This window comes from Mastacembelus armatus, chromosome 11 (assembly GCF_900324485.2).
Source record: "Mastacembelus armatus chromosome 11, fMasArm1.2, whole genome shotgun sequence".
In the NCBI taxonomy this organism is placed as follows: Eukaryota; Metazoa; Chordata; class Actinopteri; order Synbranchiformes; family Mastacembelidae; genus Mastacembelus; species Mastacembelus armatus.
Window position 1 is genome coordinate 13797422 of NC_046643.1, and position 19269 is coordinate 13816690.

Here is a 19269-nt window from a genome sequence, read left to right on the forward strand (position 1 = left end):
GATTATTCAGGGAGTGTTGTCTTGACACAGGCCCTCTGACTGCAATATCGACAGAATGGTATCAACCATTAATTGTGTATTGTGGAGCAGGCGCTGGCATCCCTTCTGCAATGCACTTTGTATAATCACAAAAAACAAAAAAAAAAACAAGTAGTGCCACGTAAACTTAGCCCTTGTAAACACCTGCTGTGGAAATTCACTTCGACTTCACTCTGGTTTATACCATATCCTGGCCTGAAGGCAGACACAGCATTACACCCAACCTATCTAATACATGCAATATGCACAGTTCACCAAAATTGCTGGTAGTGTGTACTGTCAGAGATACTGATCTCTGACAACTCTGAAACTGAGTGCAGACATGTAGCAAAAACATCCTGCTTTACTGAGCTCAAAGAGTGACTGAAACGTGATGTGTAACGTGACACATCTATGATGTATGGTGCCTTTTCTTCATCTAAGGTCAAACCAGCAATTCCTGTATTTCTGGGCTATCTTTGAATATTCCTGTTCATTTACTTTAGCTGCCAAATTAAACAATTAGAATGCTGAAAATGAATGATAGCTGCAAAACCCAAAGATAAACCTGGATTCTGTCCTTCATATGATTGGGCAATCTTTGCACTGGATTTTCAAAGACATTGGCAGAAGCTGAACTCACCAAGGGAGGCCTTTTTTCTGAGGGCGTGACATCCAGGATGTGTTAGTTATCAGCTCACCATGCCTCAAATAATTATGTGGTCACATTCGAACAAGATGAAGCTCAACACACCCTATCTTCTCAGCCTATTATAAGTGCGTGCTGAGGATAAGTCATGTAGCCCAACCTCAACTGGGTCAGGACTCCTTAAGTAGGTCAAGGAGATTCAGGTGTGGATCAGTAATAAAAGCACAGGTATGTAATCTTTAGTTCTCACACCCATCTAACTGTTGGTACACCCTTAAATCTCCACATACATACACACAAATGCCAGCATGAATGCGCACAAATGCACAGTTTAGTGCTTAAACCTATCTAGCTGGTACTACACCCTAAATCCTTTCATCTCTTATTTTATAGCCAGCCCCTCCCCCATCTTTCCCTCTGTTTCATCTCTTTTTATTCTTCTCTGTAATCTCTCTCTGATCTACACCACTGATGAATGACATTAAAAAACAGCATAGACCTGGTGTGCTGCCAAGACTTTTTCCATGTTCAGTTTTTACTGCAGTTGACAGCTGAGTGTGTCTTCAGCGTGCTCAAAAATGGTTCATAGCCCTATGGCCAAACCACAGGTAGTGTATTGTAAAATGTCAAATATACATGGGCATCAACAGGGAAATTAGGGAGTGGTACAACTAATGACTCCCCTCTGTTGGCCTTTCAGTTATCTCTCTTACAATCAATCACTGCCTCATGTCTATATGTAATATTTGCGCTTGTACCATTACACTCCAGTTATGCATGAGTCAAACATAGCAGACCACAATTCTGGCAACAGTTCAAAAATTCATGCAAAGGCATGCAAAGCTAAAAACTCTGCAAACCCTTGACAATTTCCATTTATCCTCTGGGGCTAATTTACACCGACAGAAAAACAGAGCAACACAGAGAAGTACTCCAACAGCAGACCTTCTCATCTCAAAAGTCTAAATCAACTCATCTTTTGTGAGAAGCCCCCCCACCATCCTTGTGAGTTTCAACCAAAACTGTTCAGAACATGACCTAATGTATGTAAAGAGAAAAAGAGAAAGGGGAAAATATGTACCCACCATCACTTTGTTGGCAAAGTTGCTATCTATTATCTTTCAACCTGTCCAACCTGAAACTCTGCATGTTCCTGAATCCAAATTTACAAAGGCATAATCTCTAAATAGAATACAATGAATATGTAACTATGTGAAACAGACTAGAAAAACGGAGGGATGGACAGTCAGACAAAGAGACAGATTTATATTTCAAATTGTTTTGTTTTATGTCCCACAGGAAGTCGAACATTGTTAGTCACATTTTGTTGTTGCAGCTGCAATCCTTCTGTTTGGCAGAAGTCTGAAAATTGGCAATAAATGTTCTTTGATTGAAGAGAATGAATGACAGTGAGAGAGAGAGAAACAGAGAGAGAGGGAGAGAGACAGAGAGAGAGAGACACATTAACACATGATAAGCTTGGGCAAGATTTCGAAAGACAGCCCAAAAGGGAAGAGACGGGAAGACAGAAAGAGGACGAGACGTGAATTCATTGCCTTAAAAGCAGCTCTGAGTCAAACAGTGAGATAAGAATCAAACAGCACATGCTCACGTGAGCACACTCGCACACTCACACATTTGCAGGATCCATGAATCTTTACTTTGAACCTCTTTGGACAGATAAACAGATAAGAAGTGCTCAATTTCTGTTCAATTACGTTGAATGTGTGTGTGTGAGAGAAACTGCAAATATGTCAGAGACTGAGAAAGAGAAAGCCAGAGTGAGACAGAAGCAGGGATGAGATTCTTTCCACCTATGTGTCATTTCCTCCCCCTCGCCGTCTCCCTCTTCTCTCTCAGTGCGTTACCCCTTCCTACTATCTTGCCATAATTTTACTGTAACAAGGCTTTCTATCACTCCCACTCCTCCTCCAAAACCAATACCTTGCTCTAATGTCCTGCCATACACGGCACACCTTTGTGAAACAATAAATCCAACTATCCTCTATAAAAAAGAAGACAGATTAGTGCTGTAAAATAAAGTTAACAACAAATATATTTGCTAGCCATCTGACAATGTGTCAGTAGCTGATCAGATGAAAAGGAGTCATGTCTGTGATACTCCACTAATCCCCTGTAGAAGAATTGTCCTTTCTCTTGCTGCTTTTGAAAAGGAAGGTCAAATGTCAGGATCAGCTATGAGCAACACTGCTGGAGCCACTAGGGACTAAGTGACATACTCCAAATGATTTAAGAAGCTGATGCTTAATCCATGTGCAGTCTTGGTCCTTTAAAATGATGGTTCCCAAAAGATAAATTTGATGATGATTAATATTTCCCTGGAATTTAGTGGATAATTTAAATTCTTCAAGTCTATACATGTCACAAACCCCCTGAATACCAAAGTCAAAATACATTTAGTTTATGATGAACAAATAGTTCTAGTTTTTCTGTTATGTGGGGAGAATAATCAGTTACCCAATAAAACGTTTACGGTTCTCACTCTAATTGGCACAGTAACTTGCACATCTCACTTCGCAGACAGACTTGACTGACATGTCAGTCCATACTGACTCTAACACACAAACATGAGACCTATGACCTATGACACCCTCAACCGCCGCGTTTTTTTAGGCTGTATTTTCCCTGGTGCATTTATTTATTTACTTTGTCTGTATTCCTCAGACAATTATGTTTTTATATGTCAAGCAATGTTCAAGTGCATGTCTGAATTTATCTGTCTAAAGTTCCTGGGAACTAGTTATCGCTCTAGGGACTAAGTTTGTGTTAACCTTGTAACTTTGTAATTTAAGGAACAGGCCACGGCTTGGTCCTAATCCATAAGGCATTTGCAATTTCCAACAAATAGTTGCAAGTGGGTATAGCTTTGATTTAAGGTAGTGACAAACGAAAATAAAATGAGAACCACTGCTCTAAATCTCCAACCTACAATATGTATGAATACTGTAAAGGCCTGGAACTCTTTCTGTCCTAAACCAACAGAGTGAGGGTGGAGCCACTGGTGCCAGAGAGTTTTCTTTGTCAGACTGGAAATTTGTTACAAGTTTATTAAAATAGGGCAGCGTTCAAGCACACAAGCCTAGGGTAACAGGACAAGATGGCAGAGTGACTAAAGAGTAAAGCATCCTTCAACAAGGCCAAGTTATCTCCCCTATGACTGTATCTCCCCTGCTTAAAGTGTCCTTGAGCAACAAAACAAATCCCTACCAGACCCAGAGGTGCTCTTCTGCTGAGGAGGCTGAAATCTAAGGAGCGAGATGAAAAGAGAAATTTCACTACAGGGCATCAGTGGTATGTCACTAAAAAGGCTGTGAGCTAAAGTCACCATAGTTCCACGCCTCACCTCACCACAAAACACTCTGGTGGCAAATTATCTGGCTCCCCCTCATTCGGTCTATGTGGCACTCCTTTCTCTTTCTGCCTCCTCTTTCTCTCTCCTCCTGTCCTATTATGGACATAGCAACAGTGCTGTCAGGACGACTAAAGGTTTGATTCACCGTCTGTCCCTGTCTGAATGTGTCTGAATGTGTGTGTGTGTGTGTGTGTGTGTGTGTTAGATAGCAGATAAGAGCCATATATAAACAGCACTTGAAAGCAGAAATGTAAATGTTTAGAAGTCACTGCAGAACACAGACCATATCAAGATACCAGCGAGAGCAAGACAGAGAGAGAAATTAAAGCAAAGTTCACACCAGGAGAACTAGCAGGAGACTGCAGTCAAGACCAAAGCCAGAATCCAGTCATCAATAAGGCTTAGTGGAGTTTAGCATCTCAGACCTATACACCCACAACTCTTAATCTTTTGCTGAATTTAAGGGATGTACTCAAGTTTTCAAGGCTAACCAGCTGAAACTCTTAGACATATCAGCTTGGTCACTCCTGGGCTTGGTACTAACAGGTAGTAGAACTTTTTAGTGATGGGGGGGGGGGGGGGGGGTAGGTTTATTTTGAAAGTATTTCAAATGGGGAAACAATGAACTCTACTGACACTAATGTTGTTCCACAGTGAACCACCATAACCATTAACTTCCTTATGAATTCAGGGAGTTACAGTATTGCATCATACACTTATAAAACATTGGTGGACATCTCAAAATATCATCTAAGGTTGATCTTCAGTTACTTTTAGTGAAAATAATGGCATGATGGTTGATCATCTTCAACAGCAATGAACTCAATGGATAGAAACACAGAAGTTTCCTGGCTCCATGTTTTAATTATTTCAGCTTTGTCTCTGAGATGTTGCTTTGGTGAAGAAACCCATTGCGATAATTGCCAAATACATCCAAACTGAGGCAAATCTGCAGACTGCTTTAACCTGTGCACATACCAGAATGTTAAGCTCTGTGCCGAAATGGTTTTGATTGGGTTTGTGACTGACTAGTGAGCCAATTCATAAGAAACTTTGCATCTAAAAGGCTGGTAGACATTCTTGACACACACTTCCTGCTCTGTCTTTCAGTCTACCTATCCTTCCTTTAATTTTAAGATGAACTATGACTCAAATGTACTGAGGTATTTTGGTGTATGTTTGTGCCTCTGAACTACTGAAACATTGCAGATTAATCTAATTGTCCTTTCCTTCTTGTTGTAAATGAAGATTTAACTTGAGATCCAACAGTTAAAGTGGAGCTTTAAGCCTCATGAACAAAAACACCCCATGAATCAAATGTGACAGGTTTCTTGCAAAAATGCCATTGCTTGCGGATATTTTAATGCAGCCTCAAGAATGAGTATAAAGTGGGTGGCCGATACTGACATGGTTACAATGGCGAACCATATGCACAGACAGTCTGTGAAAAAAAGGGCGAAAAGAGTATAAGTATTAAGTATGTGCACGTGCTTGTGTGCGTAAGTCTGACCGTATATGTGGGTGCATATGCATGATTGTGTATTGTAAGTTTAAATCTTCAAATACGTGCTTGGGAGACAGTGTGTGTGCTTGTGCGTGTGTGACTGTTAACCTCAGAAGTCATTACCACAGCCCTGAGGTTTACGCCAATTAGACAAAATAAACGACAAGTAAAAAACAACAGAAAAGTGATCACTGGAGGAAAAAAATGTAAATGATTAGATCTGCCAATTTGAGAACATGACAAAACATAAAAAACAATTAGTGAAACGAAAGTAATCATTGACATACAAACAGAAAGTGATTATTGGAGTAAAACACCACATTAGATTGGACAGTTTGACTTAATACAACTAAGCATGCAAGTAAAAGCAAAATAAAAAAAAGAGGAGAAAGAAGAGAAGGGAAAAAGCTACTGCATTATGGAAGAGAAACAAATTAACAGGAGATCAAAAAAGATAAAAAGAACGTTAGAGCAGTGTGTGAGATAGAGAATAGGGCAGTATTTGACATCACTGCTCCAATGTAGGGCAGTATTTGACATCACTGCTCCAATGTAGACATTTTTTTTTTCTCTTCTCAAGACATTTTTGTTTTTACAGCTTCACTCTGGGCCGACCAGACCCGTGTGCACACAGATACACATATTCTCTATCGCACACCACACACACACACACAGACATACAGTACACACACACACACATATACTCCCATACATATAGACCCCTAAAGAGGCCTTTTTCCACATTGGGCCATATGGTGCAGACAGGCGCACGGAAACAATTCTCTAAAACCAACACACACTCTGCACTTAGAAACCTGCCACACAGGCGTACATACACAGATTTTCTCTCTCTCTCTCTCACACACACACACACACACACACACACACACACGCACACACACACACACACACACACACACACACACACACACACACACACACACACACACACACACACACACACACACACACACACACACACACACACACACACACACACCGTTAAACTGCTGAATGAATTGCTGCCTTGTTCAGTAGTGCACTAATGGCAAGGAACCTGCCGTGGAGATTACCGCACATAGACACGTGTTCAAACACACACACATACAAAAGCAGAGGCTCAGCATTAAGCACTCTAGGGCACTTATCCATTAGAAAGGCTAGTTATTTTCCCCAGTCTAAAAGTAGGTATTCAACTTAATATTCCAAAAGACGTGGTTGTAAGTGTGTTCTGTTAAGCAGCTGGAGCAGATTCGTGCGAAAAACTGGAAATCTGGACCAGAGAATTGAGCTCGACCAGTTATAATGGCTATTTGAATTGACTGGCATCAGACAACAATGAAAGCTATGTTTCTCAACACCTGATGGCTGTGCTCAAAATGCTGCACACTAGTGAAGGTAATGTATAATGTGCCCATGACATTCTTTGAACTTTGAGTAGAAAATATATCTTAGCTTAAGGATCTGAAGTAGCCATCAGCCATAGTCTGGTTAATAGTATGATAAAGTTACAAAGACAGGACATGGAAATTTCTATCTAGTCTGCATGATAAACAGTAGGAAAAGGTGACTGGGAGTTTTATCCGAACAAAAATGAACAAGAACGCTTTGCTGAGTCTTTGACTGCTATTGCTCCCCTTGAGATTCCAAATTGCATTGCAATTGACTGGAAAAAAAAAACAAAACACAAGGAGCCTTTGAGACAAGTAAGCAAATAAGTACCCACAATAAGACACTCACCAGCAGAGTATAGAGTATAGAGTCAAAATTCCCAACATGACATCTTAAACGGTAGCAGTCCTGAAGACCTTAACTAAACAAAGCATAGACACTTCCTTATTAAGTCTGCCTTGAGATAATCATAACATTAATTTGATGATAATACATTCGGTCATGCATTGCTCTCTCTGTCTCTTACTCTCAGCCCAACTCAGTGCTGTCTTTCTTAGCTTCTATAAATATGGTATATTGCCAATGCTTTGGAAGTAGTTAACAGTAATAATGTAAAAAAAGCTTTCTCATCCAATCTTTCAGTCACAGCTTTATTTTCCCTGACAGTAGTTAAATCCATTTCTCTACCAATATCTCAATGTCTCTTTTTCCTCTTGTAGTTAAAGACACACTAGGTCATCCAATATTCTTAACAATATGGAACTTTTCATGTTCCATTACTGACAATTGGCTCTGAAAAGACTCAGAAGTCAAAAGTGTCTGGTATTTCAGTGAAAGGCATCGAAGGGACTCAAAACGCTGGAGACAAAAATATCTGATGTTTCAAATCGACTTAATCAGCACTGATTCATTAAGACCACTATACTTGCTTAGGACATGATGCAGAAAACAAGAGCAGCATTGAGTCAGCTCGGTGAGAGGAAAAGCTCCTATACAAGTACTGGGAAAAATATAGTACTTATATAGTAGTTTTTCCATATGTAAAAGTTAGAATTACAATTACTACTATAACAATTATTTCGTTATCGGTTACTGTATTAATCTATCAATTAAAAATCAGTGTACTATTAAAAAAAAAAAAAAACACTTGATACCATTAGCTGTTAATGTTGTTGCATTTAATGGAATCAGCTACTATGTATTTTCAGCTGAACTCTATTAGAAGCACTGGAATGTAAAATGAAGCTATGAAATACAGAATTACATACTCAAACATTCTACATCACACACATCTGAAAACATGTTCATACATGCATACCCAAAAGATGTATATGCAAATGCTGGCGCATGTATGCTCGCTCTTAACATCCACACTTCTCTTCCTATTACAACACAGTCATCAGAGTAAAACTAATCGTGAAAGTAAATTTTGTTTTTCATAAAATGAATCTAAATATGATTGTATATCTTGAATTTGCGAATATGTGTGTAAGAATGATAGCCATGCAAAATACCAAAGGATGTATAGAATTTAAAAAAAAAAAAAAAAAAAAAAGATGGCTCCCTGCACACATTACACATCTTTTTAATAGTAAAGTATTTTGCTTCACAAGTCAAATTGCATGTTTTGAGAGGTATTGGAAATCAAATAAATCAACAAATGAATGTCATGTTGGACATGTAAAAACACAGCATACGTTCAGAAAATCCTGTCAACATCCTTCTTGTCCCTGACTTTTCTTCCTGTTTATCACTGGTGACAATTTTGTGCACACATTGTTCCACACACCAGTGCTCCCTCTACACTGGCAACACAGTTAAACAAACACCGCCGTCTACTGTGAAACCCATTGCAGCATCGTGAATGAGGCAGTTGTGTTTGGCTTTGGGGGGCACCTGGACCTGAAAAAATTACCAGTTGGAACTATCTGTCTGCCCACAGCTACTCTGTTTTCTATTGTTCTGGCAAGTTGCTCTGTTGCTGCCAGGCAGCCGGGCTGCTCTAGCTGGTTGAGCTGGATGCTAGAAGCAGCACCACGGGTAGCCATGAGCCTGTCATCTCCCAACAGCTCTGTCTTTATCGTCTCGGGTTGTGATGCTGGTGCAGCCAAACTGGCAGCAGCACTATCAGCAACAGCCTGAGCCTCTGCCTTTCTTTGTTGCATTTCAGACAATCCAATCTGACACCATGAAATGTGAGGTAACCTGAAGTCCACTGCTTATGTAAGTTGGCCAAACTCTTTTTATGATGTCAGGTTATTTAAGAGAAGAGTGAGAGTTGCGAGAGTTGGCTCCAGAGAACATTCACAAGCACTGCTGGTAAAGGTATGTCATCCCTATGACTAATACGGGGTATATTTGTTGAATATAAGAAAAAAATAATAATAAAACCACATTATGACCTTTTGTCAAAATAAGCAATAGGCAGACACATTTGAGCTGACTTGGCAATAATTTCTGTACCTCAGACAAAAGCTGCAACTGCAGTGAGTTTTCCTTCCAGACATACCAGGAGCTGCACACAGCTGTATAGTTCACCAGCATATGGATTAAATAAATAGTCTGCACAGAGCTTGTTAACACTTGTTCAGTTTGGCTACAACTGTGTGTTGTAAAAAAAAAAAAAAAAGAAAAAAAAAAAAAACTACACACCCACATCTGTGCACACCCAGACAAAAGGCACATATGCAAGCTGCATGCACACAAACAGGTAACACACAAGCAAACATCCTTGAAGAGTAAATTTGTAGGTGAATGGGTGTAGCAGGGGTTATTATGGGAGCAAGTAGTGACATATTTGCAGGTCTAATGGCTTGAAACACACACACACACAAATATATATATATATATATATATATATATATATAGTCACTAGGGGAAGGTTTTTTTATGTGGTTTAAGTAGCATATGTGTTAGTAATTTCAATAACTCCATCTGGTAATGTACATCTACCAGACTCAGACATGTGTGTGCGTGCTAAAGTGGTACTACACCTAACCAGTTTTTCCCAATCAGCATTACTTGACTGTGATAGAGTATCATATAAACATGAACTCACACACATATGTCCAGACAGGTCCATAAACCTAACTACAACAGAAGCACACACACATGCTATGGTATAATAACACTGAAATACAGAACCACTAGTTGAGGTCTGGTTGTCCTCAAGCTATGCGGTCAGTTACTAACCTAATCTGATTAATGGATTTCAACCCAGACAGGGTTAGTATACAGACAGGAGATTAAATTGGTAGATGCTTTGAAAACTAGGTTGGGATTATTGCCCTTGTTTGCCAAATTACCAAACCTAATCTTTTTAATGGATTTTTCCCCAGGCCAGACAAGAAAGTACCATAAAATGAGTGGTGGAAACTGTTCACACCATGGAGCTAAGAACTCAGTCTTGACTGTGTACAGTTGCCCCTACAGACAAACAGTATGAACAGGATGATGGTAGGTGACAGTGAATTTCAGGGGAGTTTAAGTGAAAGTTCCCAAACTCTTAACTTCCTGCAGCCACAATGGCAGGGCCAAAGTATGCAGTACTAAGTCCTAATGTTCAGGGGCTTCCAAAAGTGTCATTAGGACAACTAATCTATCCATACATTGGCAAGAGTTTATGTTTTATTTAAATCAAATGTACGTACTGCTGTTTTAACCTAATGAAGCTATGCTATAAGACATGCTATAAGCTTGGGGCTGATATAGAATTACAGGTTTTGGGGCTGCAAACGGATCACAGGAACTAAATGCAAATATAGGTGAGACCTCATGATATATGTGTTGTAAACTGATGCCAGATTTAGAGGATAGCTGCTATTATACCTCAGTGGTGAGCCCAAATTTAATAAATATAATTGAGATAGACCATTATGTCCAACACCAAATCTGTGAGGTCACACTGCTTCTAAAGTTCCATTGAAAAGAGGCCAAAATTGCTTTAGGATGAAGACAAAATGACATAATAGCCTCCAGCTCCGCTGTCAAACCAGTAATGCTATAATACAGGGATGCAAACAAAACCTATGCAGAAGAGGAGACACACACATCTGTCATGTTGATCTTTGATTGATTCTGTGTCCATAAAACAGGTTGATCATTAATACGCTAACAAATTAAGTCATTAATTGCAGTGACAGCTTGTAACACCTCCTTATGAAACTGCATAATTAATAAGCCTTAATTGGAATTAATTAGAATTAATTGTTGTCTGGGATTTGGGGGACAGAAAAAAAATACCTTCCATGTGTATGTGCACAATTATCCGTGCGTGTGTAGGAGGGTTAAAGGTTTAATGTCCTCTGTATAGGATGATAAATGGGTATTTCTTGCTCTCTCACACACACATGCACTGAACCACTGACACAAAAACCTGTGCATGAGAACTAACTAATGGTGCAATCTTGCTGTAAAGTTGTGGGGAGATGAGGTCATCATACACACACAATGAACTACCAGTTGACCCATTTTGTGCAAATAGGTCAACATGTAGCATACATACTGTGTGTATATTTTCTAATGAACTGGGTTCTACTATGACTTTTGTGAGTGGAAGAGCCAGGGCGACACACATGGACCAACAGAGGATTTTGACAGACAAGGGGGTGGGGAACAGTTTAGGATTCACAGTCTAAAAAGAAGGAAGACTCATTTGTGGGCGACTACAACACAAAAATAAACTTCTGAATGTCTTGGTAATGTGTGTGTTTTTATGTTTAACTGTGTAGCATAAGAGTCAAACATACTTGTGGGTCTGACTGAATTGTCTCTATTCAACATTCCTCAGTTTTCTGAAACGCTGAAAAAAATGTGCCAAATCTGAATTGTATCCACACATCAAAGACTACATAATACCACGATGCACACACTCACACATATGCATATTTGTACGTGCATGTATGCATGTGTATATACACAGATGAAGTCATGCAAACATACACATGTAAAAACACATTTGGACACACACAAACAAACACAGACCACAGCTAAAAGAATCAAGCAGCTCAAAGCAATCCACACTGCTGAATAACATTACCAAGCAAAGCCACCATACCACATAATGAAAAACATACACACACACACACACAAACATGCACACACACATGCCTGCACTCATGGCCTCATACATATGTACTCAGTATCATATACCAAGGTTTGTATGAATTATTTCAATATACAATCACACTAACATACAAAATTTAACAGACTTCCTAAAAGCACACCCAAACCTGTTTCAAACACAGAAATAAACACACTTTCAAAGAAACACATACTGATCATGGAGCATGAACAAAATCAATGAATCTCCCCACATTTGGTCTTAAAGGGTCATTTCATCCAAATACACCCCAAATTATCCTTCTCGTCCTACCTCTGTTTAGCCCTATTTTTTTTTAAAAGAAATTCTCCACAGCTGCCACCGTCCCAATATATTTTGAGTGAAATAAATTTTGTTTCAAAGTATCAAATACAAAAAAGAAACCTCTTTTCCCAGAAACAATGTCTCAGTTACTTAGATAATTTAGAAACTTTGCTATAGACAGTTTCCACATTTACACTTTGATAAACACAGTTCACAACAGTTCAAAGTTGTTAAGCAGAAAGAAAGAGCATGCATGTGAGAAAAAGAAAAAGGAAACAGTGCTTCAGTATGTGTGGTGACACAGGTGTAGAATAGCACAGTAGCTGCACATGCATGTGTGTACACTTAGTAACAAGTGATGACTGGGGGGGAAAATGGAAACAGGCCTAAACAAATTCTGTTGTTCCACCATGTCTGTGCAGGCGTATGCACCATAAATTATGCAGTTTTACAATAATCCTAATGCAGCAAAAATACAGTGGGTTCAATGTGTGCCAACGTATATCACTATATTAACACACACAACTACTTAGGAAATTTGCAAACTCACGCTCTGCCTCTTATACATACAAAATACATAGTACATAATAGAATGATAACAGAAGTAGTAAAAGATGCATGCATGTACAGCATAAGCTCAACAAATTGACTTCACAAAACCTTTGGGGTTTGATACTTACTGTACAGTATTTACAGAAACAACATAAACAATACTGCTATTATTATAATAAACCCTACACCACAAACCACTGCATCTTTGTGAGCACATTTACATAATAACCTCAACTGTATGTATTTGCATTTCCTGTAGTACAACAACCTCCGTAAGTGTGAGCATGTTTTTGAATGCATGAATGCATGCAGCAAGAGAAACAGCAGACTGTTCAATTCAAAGGCATCTAAAACAAATTGCTCCTGTATTCACTAAGTGAAATACAACATTTAATTAACAGGCACTAAATCGTCCAGTTACGTCAACATTGTGTGGCTGTGGGCTCACTATCGCCTCTCCACCTAACAAGTTGGCTTCTGCAATGCCTTTCAGGTACATTTATTTCACTGGTACAATGCAACTTTACTTTAACTGGAGTGGTGAAGCAAAAGTTTAGCAGTGACACAGTTGGAAAACAATTACTTACATATTTGAGCCTAAATACATTTAGGCTCATTTTATCTTACCCAGCCCGTTAAACAACTGACCAAGTTGTTACAACATTCTTGAGTGTAAGGAACTAATGAGCTCTGCTAATGAGGTTTACTGAACTAACGTGCAAGATAGTAGGCATGATGGAGGAGCAGGTAATGTTTGACTAAGAGTCAGTCACTCTGTAATGTCAAAGACATTGTTCAGTAACCTCATAAGTTAAGTAGCTAAACCTTAAGACCACAATGTGAGTAGCATTTTGAAGCAACACACACAGTCACTTCCTCCAACAGCGATGACTAAGAGTCGTTTTTCTTAACACTTCTCAGAGTACCGTGGCTCTGCATAAACGCCATTTTATCCGCAGTCATTTAGTCTCATTAAACTATCCCCTGTACCTCTCCTAGCTAGGGGCAATATCTGATATACCAAGACCCAGAAACTGGTTGAGCTTTAAGAGGCACATCAAAAATGTTTTCATCTAAAGAAACATGTTTTGTGTTTATTTGTTTTTAAGGCTTGAACAAAATCATAAGTTGTGGTTAAAAAAAAAAATTTAAAAAAAAGTTTTCTAGTCACCCGCACAAAAATGCTCAGAAAGGTAGCACAAACAAACACAGCCTAATGATAATAAAAAAGTCTGTAATGTTGCTGTAAAAGCCTATATTTTTTTATCATAAATTTGATCAGTGCTTAAAAATACATGCTACTCCTCACTAACCTAAAACAAGGATCAGTCATGAACAATAATGACTGATGATTCTATCTCAGATTGATCCACTGATAATAAAAAATAGGAGCTTCTTTATAAAGTGCAATAATAATCAGTGATCAAATACAAAGGAAAAATACATTAACTTGTGCTTTGATCCATGCCCACATCCTGGCATGTAATTTAAACATGTAAAATTAATTCAATAATTCTGTAATTCATGCAAGGTAAAAATATTACCTTATAATTACCATATTACCATATAAATGTTGTTAGGTTATTCTTTGCATGATTTAAGTCATTATTATTCTTATAAAGATGATCATGACATAAAAGTTATTCACCATGAGATTGAGGGATTAATAATAAAAATAAGTGGATCGATTAAAACGTATAGTGTCTTACCTCTGCTGATCATCAGGCTATAAAAACATCATGGCTGACTCCTGGCATCAGCTCTGTTGAAGCGGCTCGATTAGACCCCGTGCCGCAATGGTCCGTCCAGCAGCACACTTCGGCTACTGGCCCTCTGTACTCCTCACAGTAATGGGAAACAGAAAGCAGGTGTCAGGCCCAAACTAATATCACTCCATTTCTTTATCAGGTCCACGTAACTCCACACAGGTCCATGAACTAAACTTCAGAACATAAACTTTTCAGCGTTTTCGACTGGGCTGTTGCTCCGCTTATGCGTAACAGCTGGGCAATAGAGCTTTGAGTTTGATCAAGTGTGTTGTATATCCGTGTAAAAGGGCTTATGCAGGCTGCCCTTCTTGCTGTCCTGTCCTTTTTTATTTGTTTGGTTCTGGTGTAGGGTCTCAGTCACGGTTGTCAGAGTCCACGATCATTTTAACAACCTGGAAAATGACAGAAAGACAAATAACGTTAGAAATGAGCACATTCTGCAACATTTACCAGAACCTATTTGATTTCAGGCTTTTTTTAAATATTTAACATTTACAGGAAGGACGTTCATTCAGACAGACAAATAGAGTGGTTGATCAAAAGTGCACAAAAAGAAAAAGTATTTTATCACTATGAAAAAAATTATTTAAAGGGTCCAGGATAAAGCAAAACCACTGATAATGTACTGTAAAACATCAAAATATATGTCTGTCACTGGAAAGCATCAACCAGATTTTTTTCAAATAAAGTAATGTGTAATTGCATAAATGCTTTTCTTATTTTTCGACAGAAGTTGGTGCAGTCTAATCACAGCTATATAATAAACACATGGGTAACGATCACAGCGAGCTTAACATACTTTGAGTTAAGTGTGCTGCCTAACTAATAATACCACAAGGGATGAATTCAAATTAAAACAATTATGGGCTGTGGTAGCCATCAGTGTCTTCAGAATTAAATCTCTCTCTATTTCTACAGTTATTATATGCTCTATTTCAATATTGATTTCTTTATGAATCAGAACACTTACTAGGTATTAATACAGAAAATAAATAATTGCCTATCAAATTTCCGGTTGTTGTTATGGTTAATAATTTATTTGGTCAGACTCTCCACTTCTCAGTTCCCCTTTTTGTTGCCCCAACCACAAAACTTACTCCACCCTCTCTGTCTGTACCACTCCTCTCTCTTTCTCTCTCACTCTCTTTGCCACCCCTTCTTCTTTCCATTCATCATGCCTCTCTCTCCCTCACACCGCAAATCTAAATCTGAGTCTGTATTTATACAAAGCCAGTTTCCTAGGGTCAGTCTGACTAGTGTGTACGTGTGTGAGTAGGTGTGTGCATCAGTGGTGGATAAGACATGAGGATATAGTCCGTATTTGAAAGTTCTTTCTTTGTCACTTAGAAAGATGCTTATTCTCAGACTGTTCATGTAAAATATTTTTTCCCCGGCTATATGAGGGCTATACATTTTATACTTCCACTTCCAGTTACACTAATGCCCTTGAAGCTTAAATGTAAGTATGATGGCAAAAAAGCCAAGAAGAAATGGATGCAGAATACAGGCTTAGACGTCCCAGGGTACCTGTTCAGTTGTTATCTGGTTCACTGAGGCCCTGACCACTTCCACATGCTGTTCTAAGTTTGTTTCAACTATAGATGGTAAATTAACACCCCATTTGACAACCTAAGTGCATCATTATCTGAAAATGGATATCTGATGTTTGAAATGAAACAAAGAAATTACTGGCATGAAAAGAAATGCACATTTTGAGTCATTACTGAAATTATGAGTCACTTTAAAGCGTCTCATCTTAAAACAATGTTTTTGAGGATCTCATGTTTTCGAAAAAGTGATTGATGATTTCCAGGTAGGCATTTGGGATGAAACTGACACATATCCCCAGGTGACCCTGCATCCTTGAGAACATATTAAAGTGTCTTTAATAAGAACGTCTGAAATTTCACTGCTTTAAATTAACATCCACTTCAACAATCTCTAGCTTGAAACACTATCAAGACTAAACACAAACACAGCGATCATACTCATACATTCTGACATTAAATCCTGCAGACTGAGTAAAATTACACTGTGTGTACACACGTGCCGCTGGTTATTAAATGACTTACCACATAATAGCATTGTCTATAATAAATGGAAGAAAGTAAGAATGTTCTCTACAAAAATAAAAGTAAAAAAAAAAACAGGAGGGTGACTTACTCATTAGTAGCATTCAGAACAGGAAAAGAAAAGAGAGAAAAGTTCTTTTTTTTGAGAATGACTCTAAATATTTTCCCTGTGGAACTGTGACTCAGTTGCGCTGCTGCTTACTCATTTACTCAATCATCTTCCTCTGTCCCTCTGTTTTTCTCTTCATGCTTTTTTTTTTTGCTTTATTTCTCCACCATGACTTATCTCAATTTTTTCTCACTGTAACAGTTCCCATTTGCACATCCCATGTCTGTCATCTTTAAACTCTCTGTCTCACTTTTCTCTCCCTGTCCCTCGTCCATCTCTCTGCCTTTCCCATCAATCCATCAGTGAGCCTTTTGTCATTTTCATATGACTCTTCTGTCTGTTTTTCCAACTGTCATTGTGGCTGAGAGCTCCCCCCCATAGCTCTCCCCACTACCACAGCCACCGCCTACTGCGCTCTGACCCCCCTCCACAAATGTGTGTGGTCTGGTCCGAGTACAGACCGTTACAGACAGGTTGGACTGTGCCACTAGTCGGCAGACGAAGGGGTGGGGGTGAGGGAGGTGGAGAGCGGGGGCAGGGGGTGTGGGGGTTCCTAGGGAATGTTTGTTTTTCTGTTTCCAATTTGGTCCAGCCCGAGGAACTCCACACTCCGCTCTGTCTCAAACACACCATTCATGACGGCCTGACGTACATGATTACATACAAATACCCGCTCACTAACTCTCCCTCGCTCACACACAGACACGAGCGTGTATGCATGTACCCAGACACATGTTAAGCGGTCTCACTGCCACCTGAATACCCACAAACACACAGTACATGCACACCCACAAACCTGCACACACCACTCATATTCATTCCCAATCATTCTGACCATGAAACCCAAGCCCTTTAGTTTATCTTTGTTTTCATCTTTTATTGTTTTCTGATTTGTTATTGCTAATGCCGTTTCGAATGACATGGTGGTCAAACTAATTATGCTAGTTTCTTTTTCGTCTTTCAGTGATTTTTACCCCCCTCTCCCATGGAAAATGATTGTCTTTGAAAGGCCTTTTTGATGTGTCTTACTGCATTTTTATATGTTATGTAGACAGAGTTAAGCTCCATGTTCCACCAATTAGAGCACAGAAAGCACATTGTTTCATATTCAATTCAACTAGTGCATCTGAAATCGATTATTTCAGGCAGGTTTGTTGTTTGGGTTTAAAATACAAATGCCGATCTTCACATGCACTAAAAAAAAAAACAACTATCTTGTGGCAATACACACAGACTGGCAAACAGACAGACAGATATAAGGCCTTTCTTTTGAGATGTCTCTTGGTTTGTTTATATATCTCATGTAGTTCCACATTCCAATCAGTTATACACTGGACAGGAAACCACAGTGTTTTTTATGCAAAAGCTGCACTACATATGGAAATTACAGCTTCAGTCTTCTTTTGATTGTTTGTATTTTATATTCACAAAGTACAACGTTCAGAAGTGCCAACTAATATTAAACACACAAAAAAAAAAAAACAAGCAGGCATTGTTTTTACTGGTTTCTAAGTAAATTGGGAAAATAGTTGGCCTTACCTTTGACCAATCAAAGCCCAGAAATGCAATAAATTTACCAGTATGGCAAAGCCTCGTCTAATAAAAACAATATTTAACTAGTTCATTGCCACATCTAAAATGTAGTATTGTTTTGGGTGTGCACACTGAGCTATAAAATGTTTAACAGTTTTTTTTATGCGTCAGATGGTAAAAATAGGATTACCACAGTAAACTAAAGTTGTAGTATAGCTACAATTACCCTGGATCCCCACAGAGGCAGAAAAGTATGTCTCTTTTTTTTTGTTTCTACTTTTTCACTCATCACTACTTTAAGATGGATTTAACATAGAAGGCTGAATAAGATGCAAAAGAGGAAACAGGAAAAGGAGGTAATCGGTTCCTCATTCTTCTTTTAAACATATTATGAAAGCCAGAAACCTTATACAATAAAATACATCTTAAGATTGAAATAAAATCAAAATATTAAACTTTTATAAATAACTTTCACATTAAAGCCTTATTTGAAATTGAATTGTCTCTGCTACAATCAAGAGTCTGATTATTGTTATTATATAAATGACAGAAGAAAATAATTAAAGAATCCAGTTTTTATCCCTTGGCTAAAAAATGCAAACATGATAGCTCCCAACAGGGAACATGTCAGAAAACAGATCCCAAAATGAGCAGTTGAAGAGCAGCTGATGGTAACTGTTGATGTCCGTGTCAAACCAGTGTATTGATGACTGTCTTTGGTTACATCCGGAATATTTCACTGCTCCTAATGAGTTCCTTTTGTCTCAGGACTCTGAATAAACAGTTTGTCTGAAAGTACAGCCAACAATTTGTCACATAACTGATTTGTTGATCGTCTGAGATTTAATTGGCCACAACTTTCATAATTTATTAATCTCGTAAATCATTCTTCAGGCAAGAATTCCAACAGCACACAAATCCCTCCATCACCAG

At 38.6% G+C, this 19269-nt stretch overlaps 1 protein-coding gene across 5 annotated transcripts in view; it reads right to left on the reverse strand.

The window, feature by feature from the left end:
• Nucleotides 1-19269, reverse strand: part of trps1 (trichorhinophalangeal syndrome I) — a 101136-nt gene that overhangs the window by 68212 nt on the left and 13655 nt on the right. For 4 of the 5 annotated variants that reach the window (XM_026299957.1, XM_026299960.2, XM_026299959.2 and 1 more), the window contains exon 2: nucleotides 14563-15014. In XM_026299957.1, coding sequence (XP_026155742.1) covers nucleotides 14563-14575 — 13 coding nt within the window. In that variant the 5' untranslated portion in view covers nucleotides 14576-15014. Of the gene's footprint in view, nucleotides 1-14562; nucleotides 15015-16785; nucleotides 16848-19269 lie in introns of those variants that run through there. The other variant, XM_026299962.1, reaches the window with a different exon arrangement.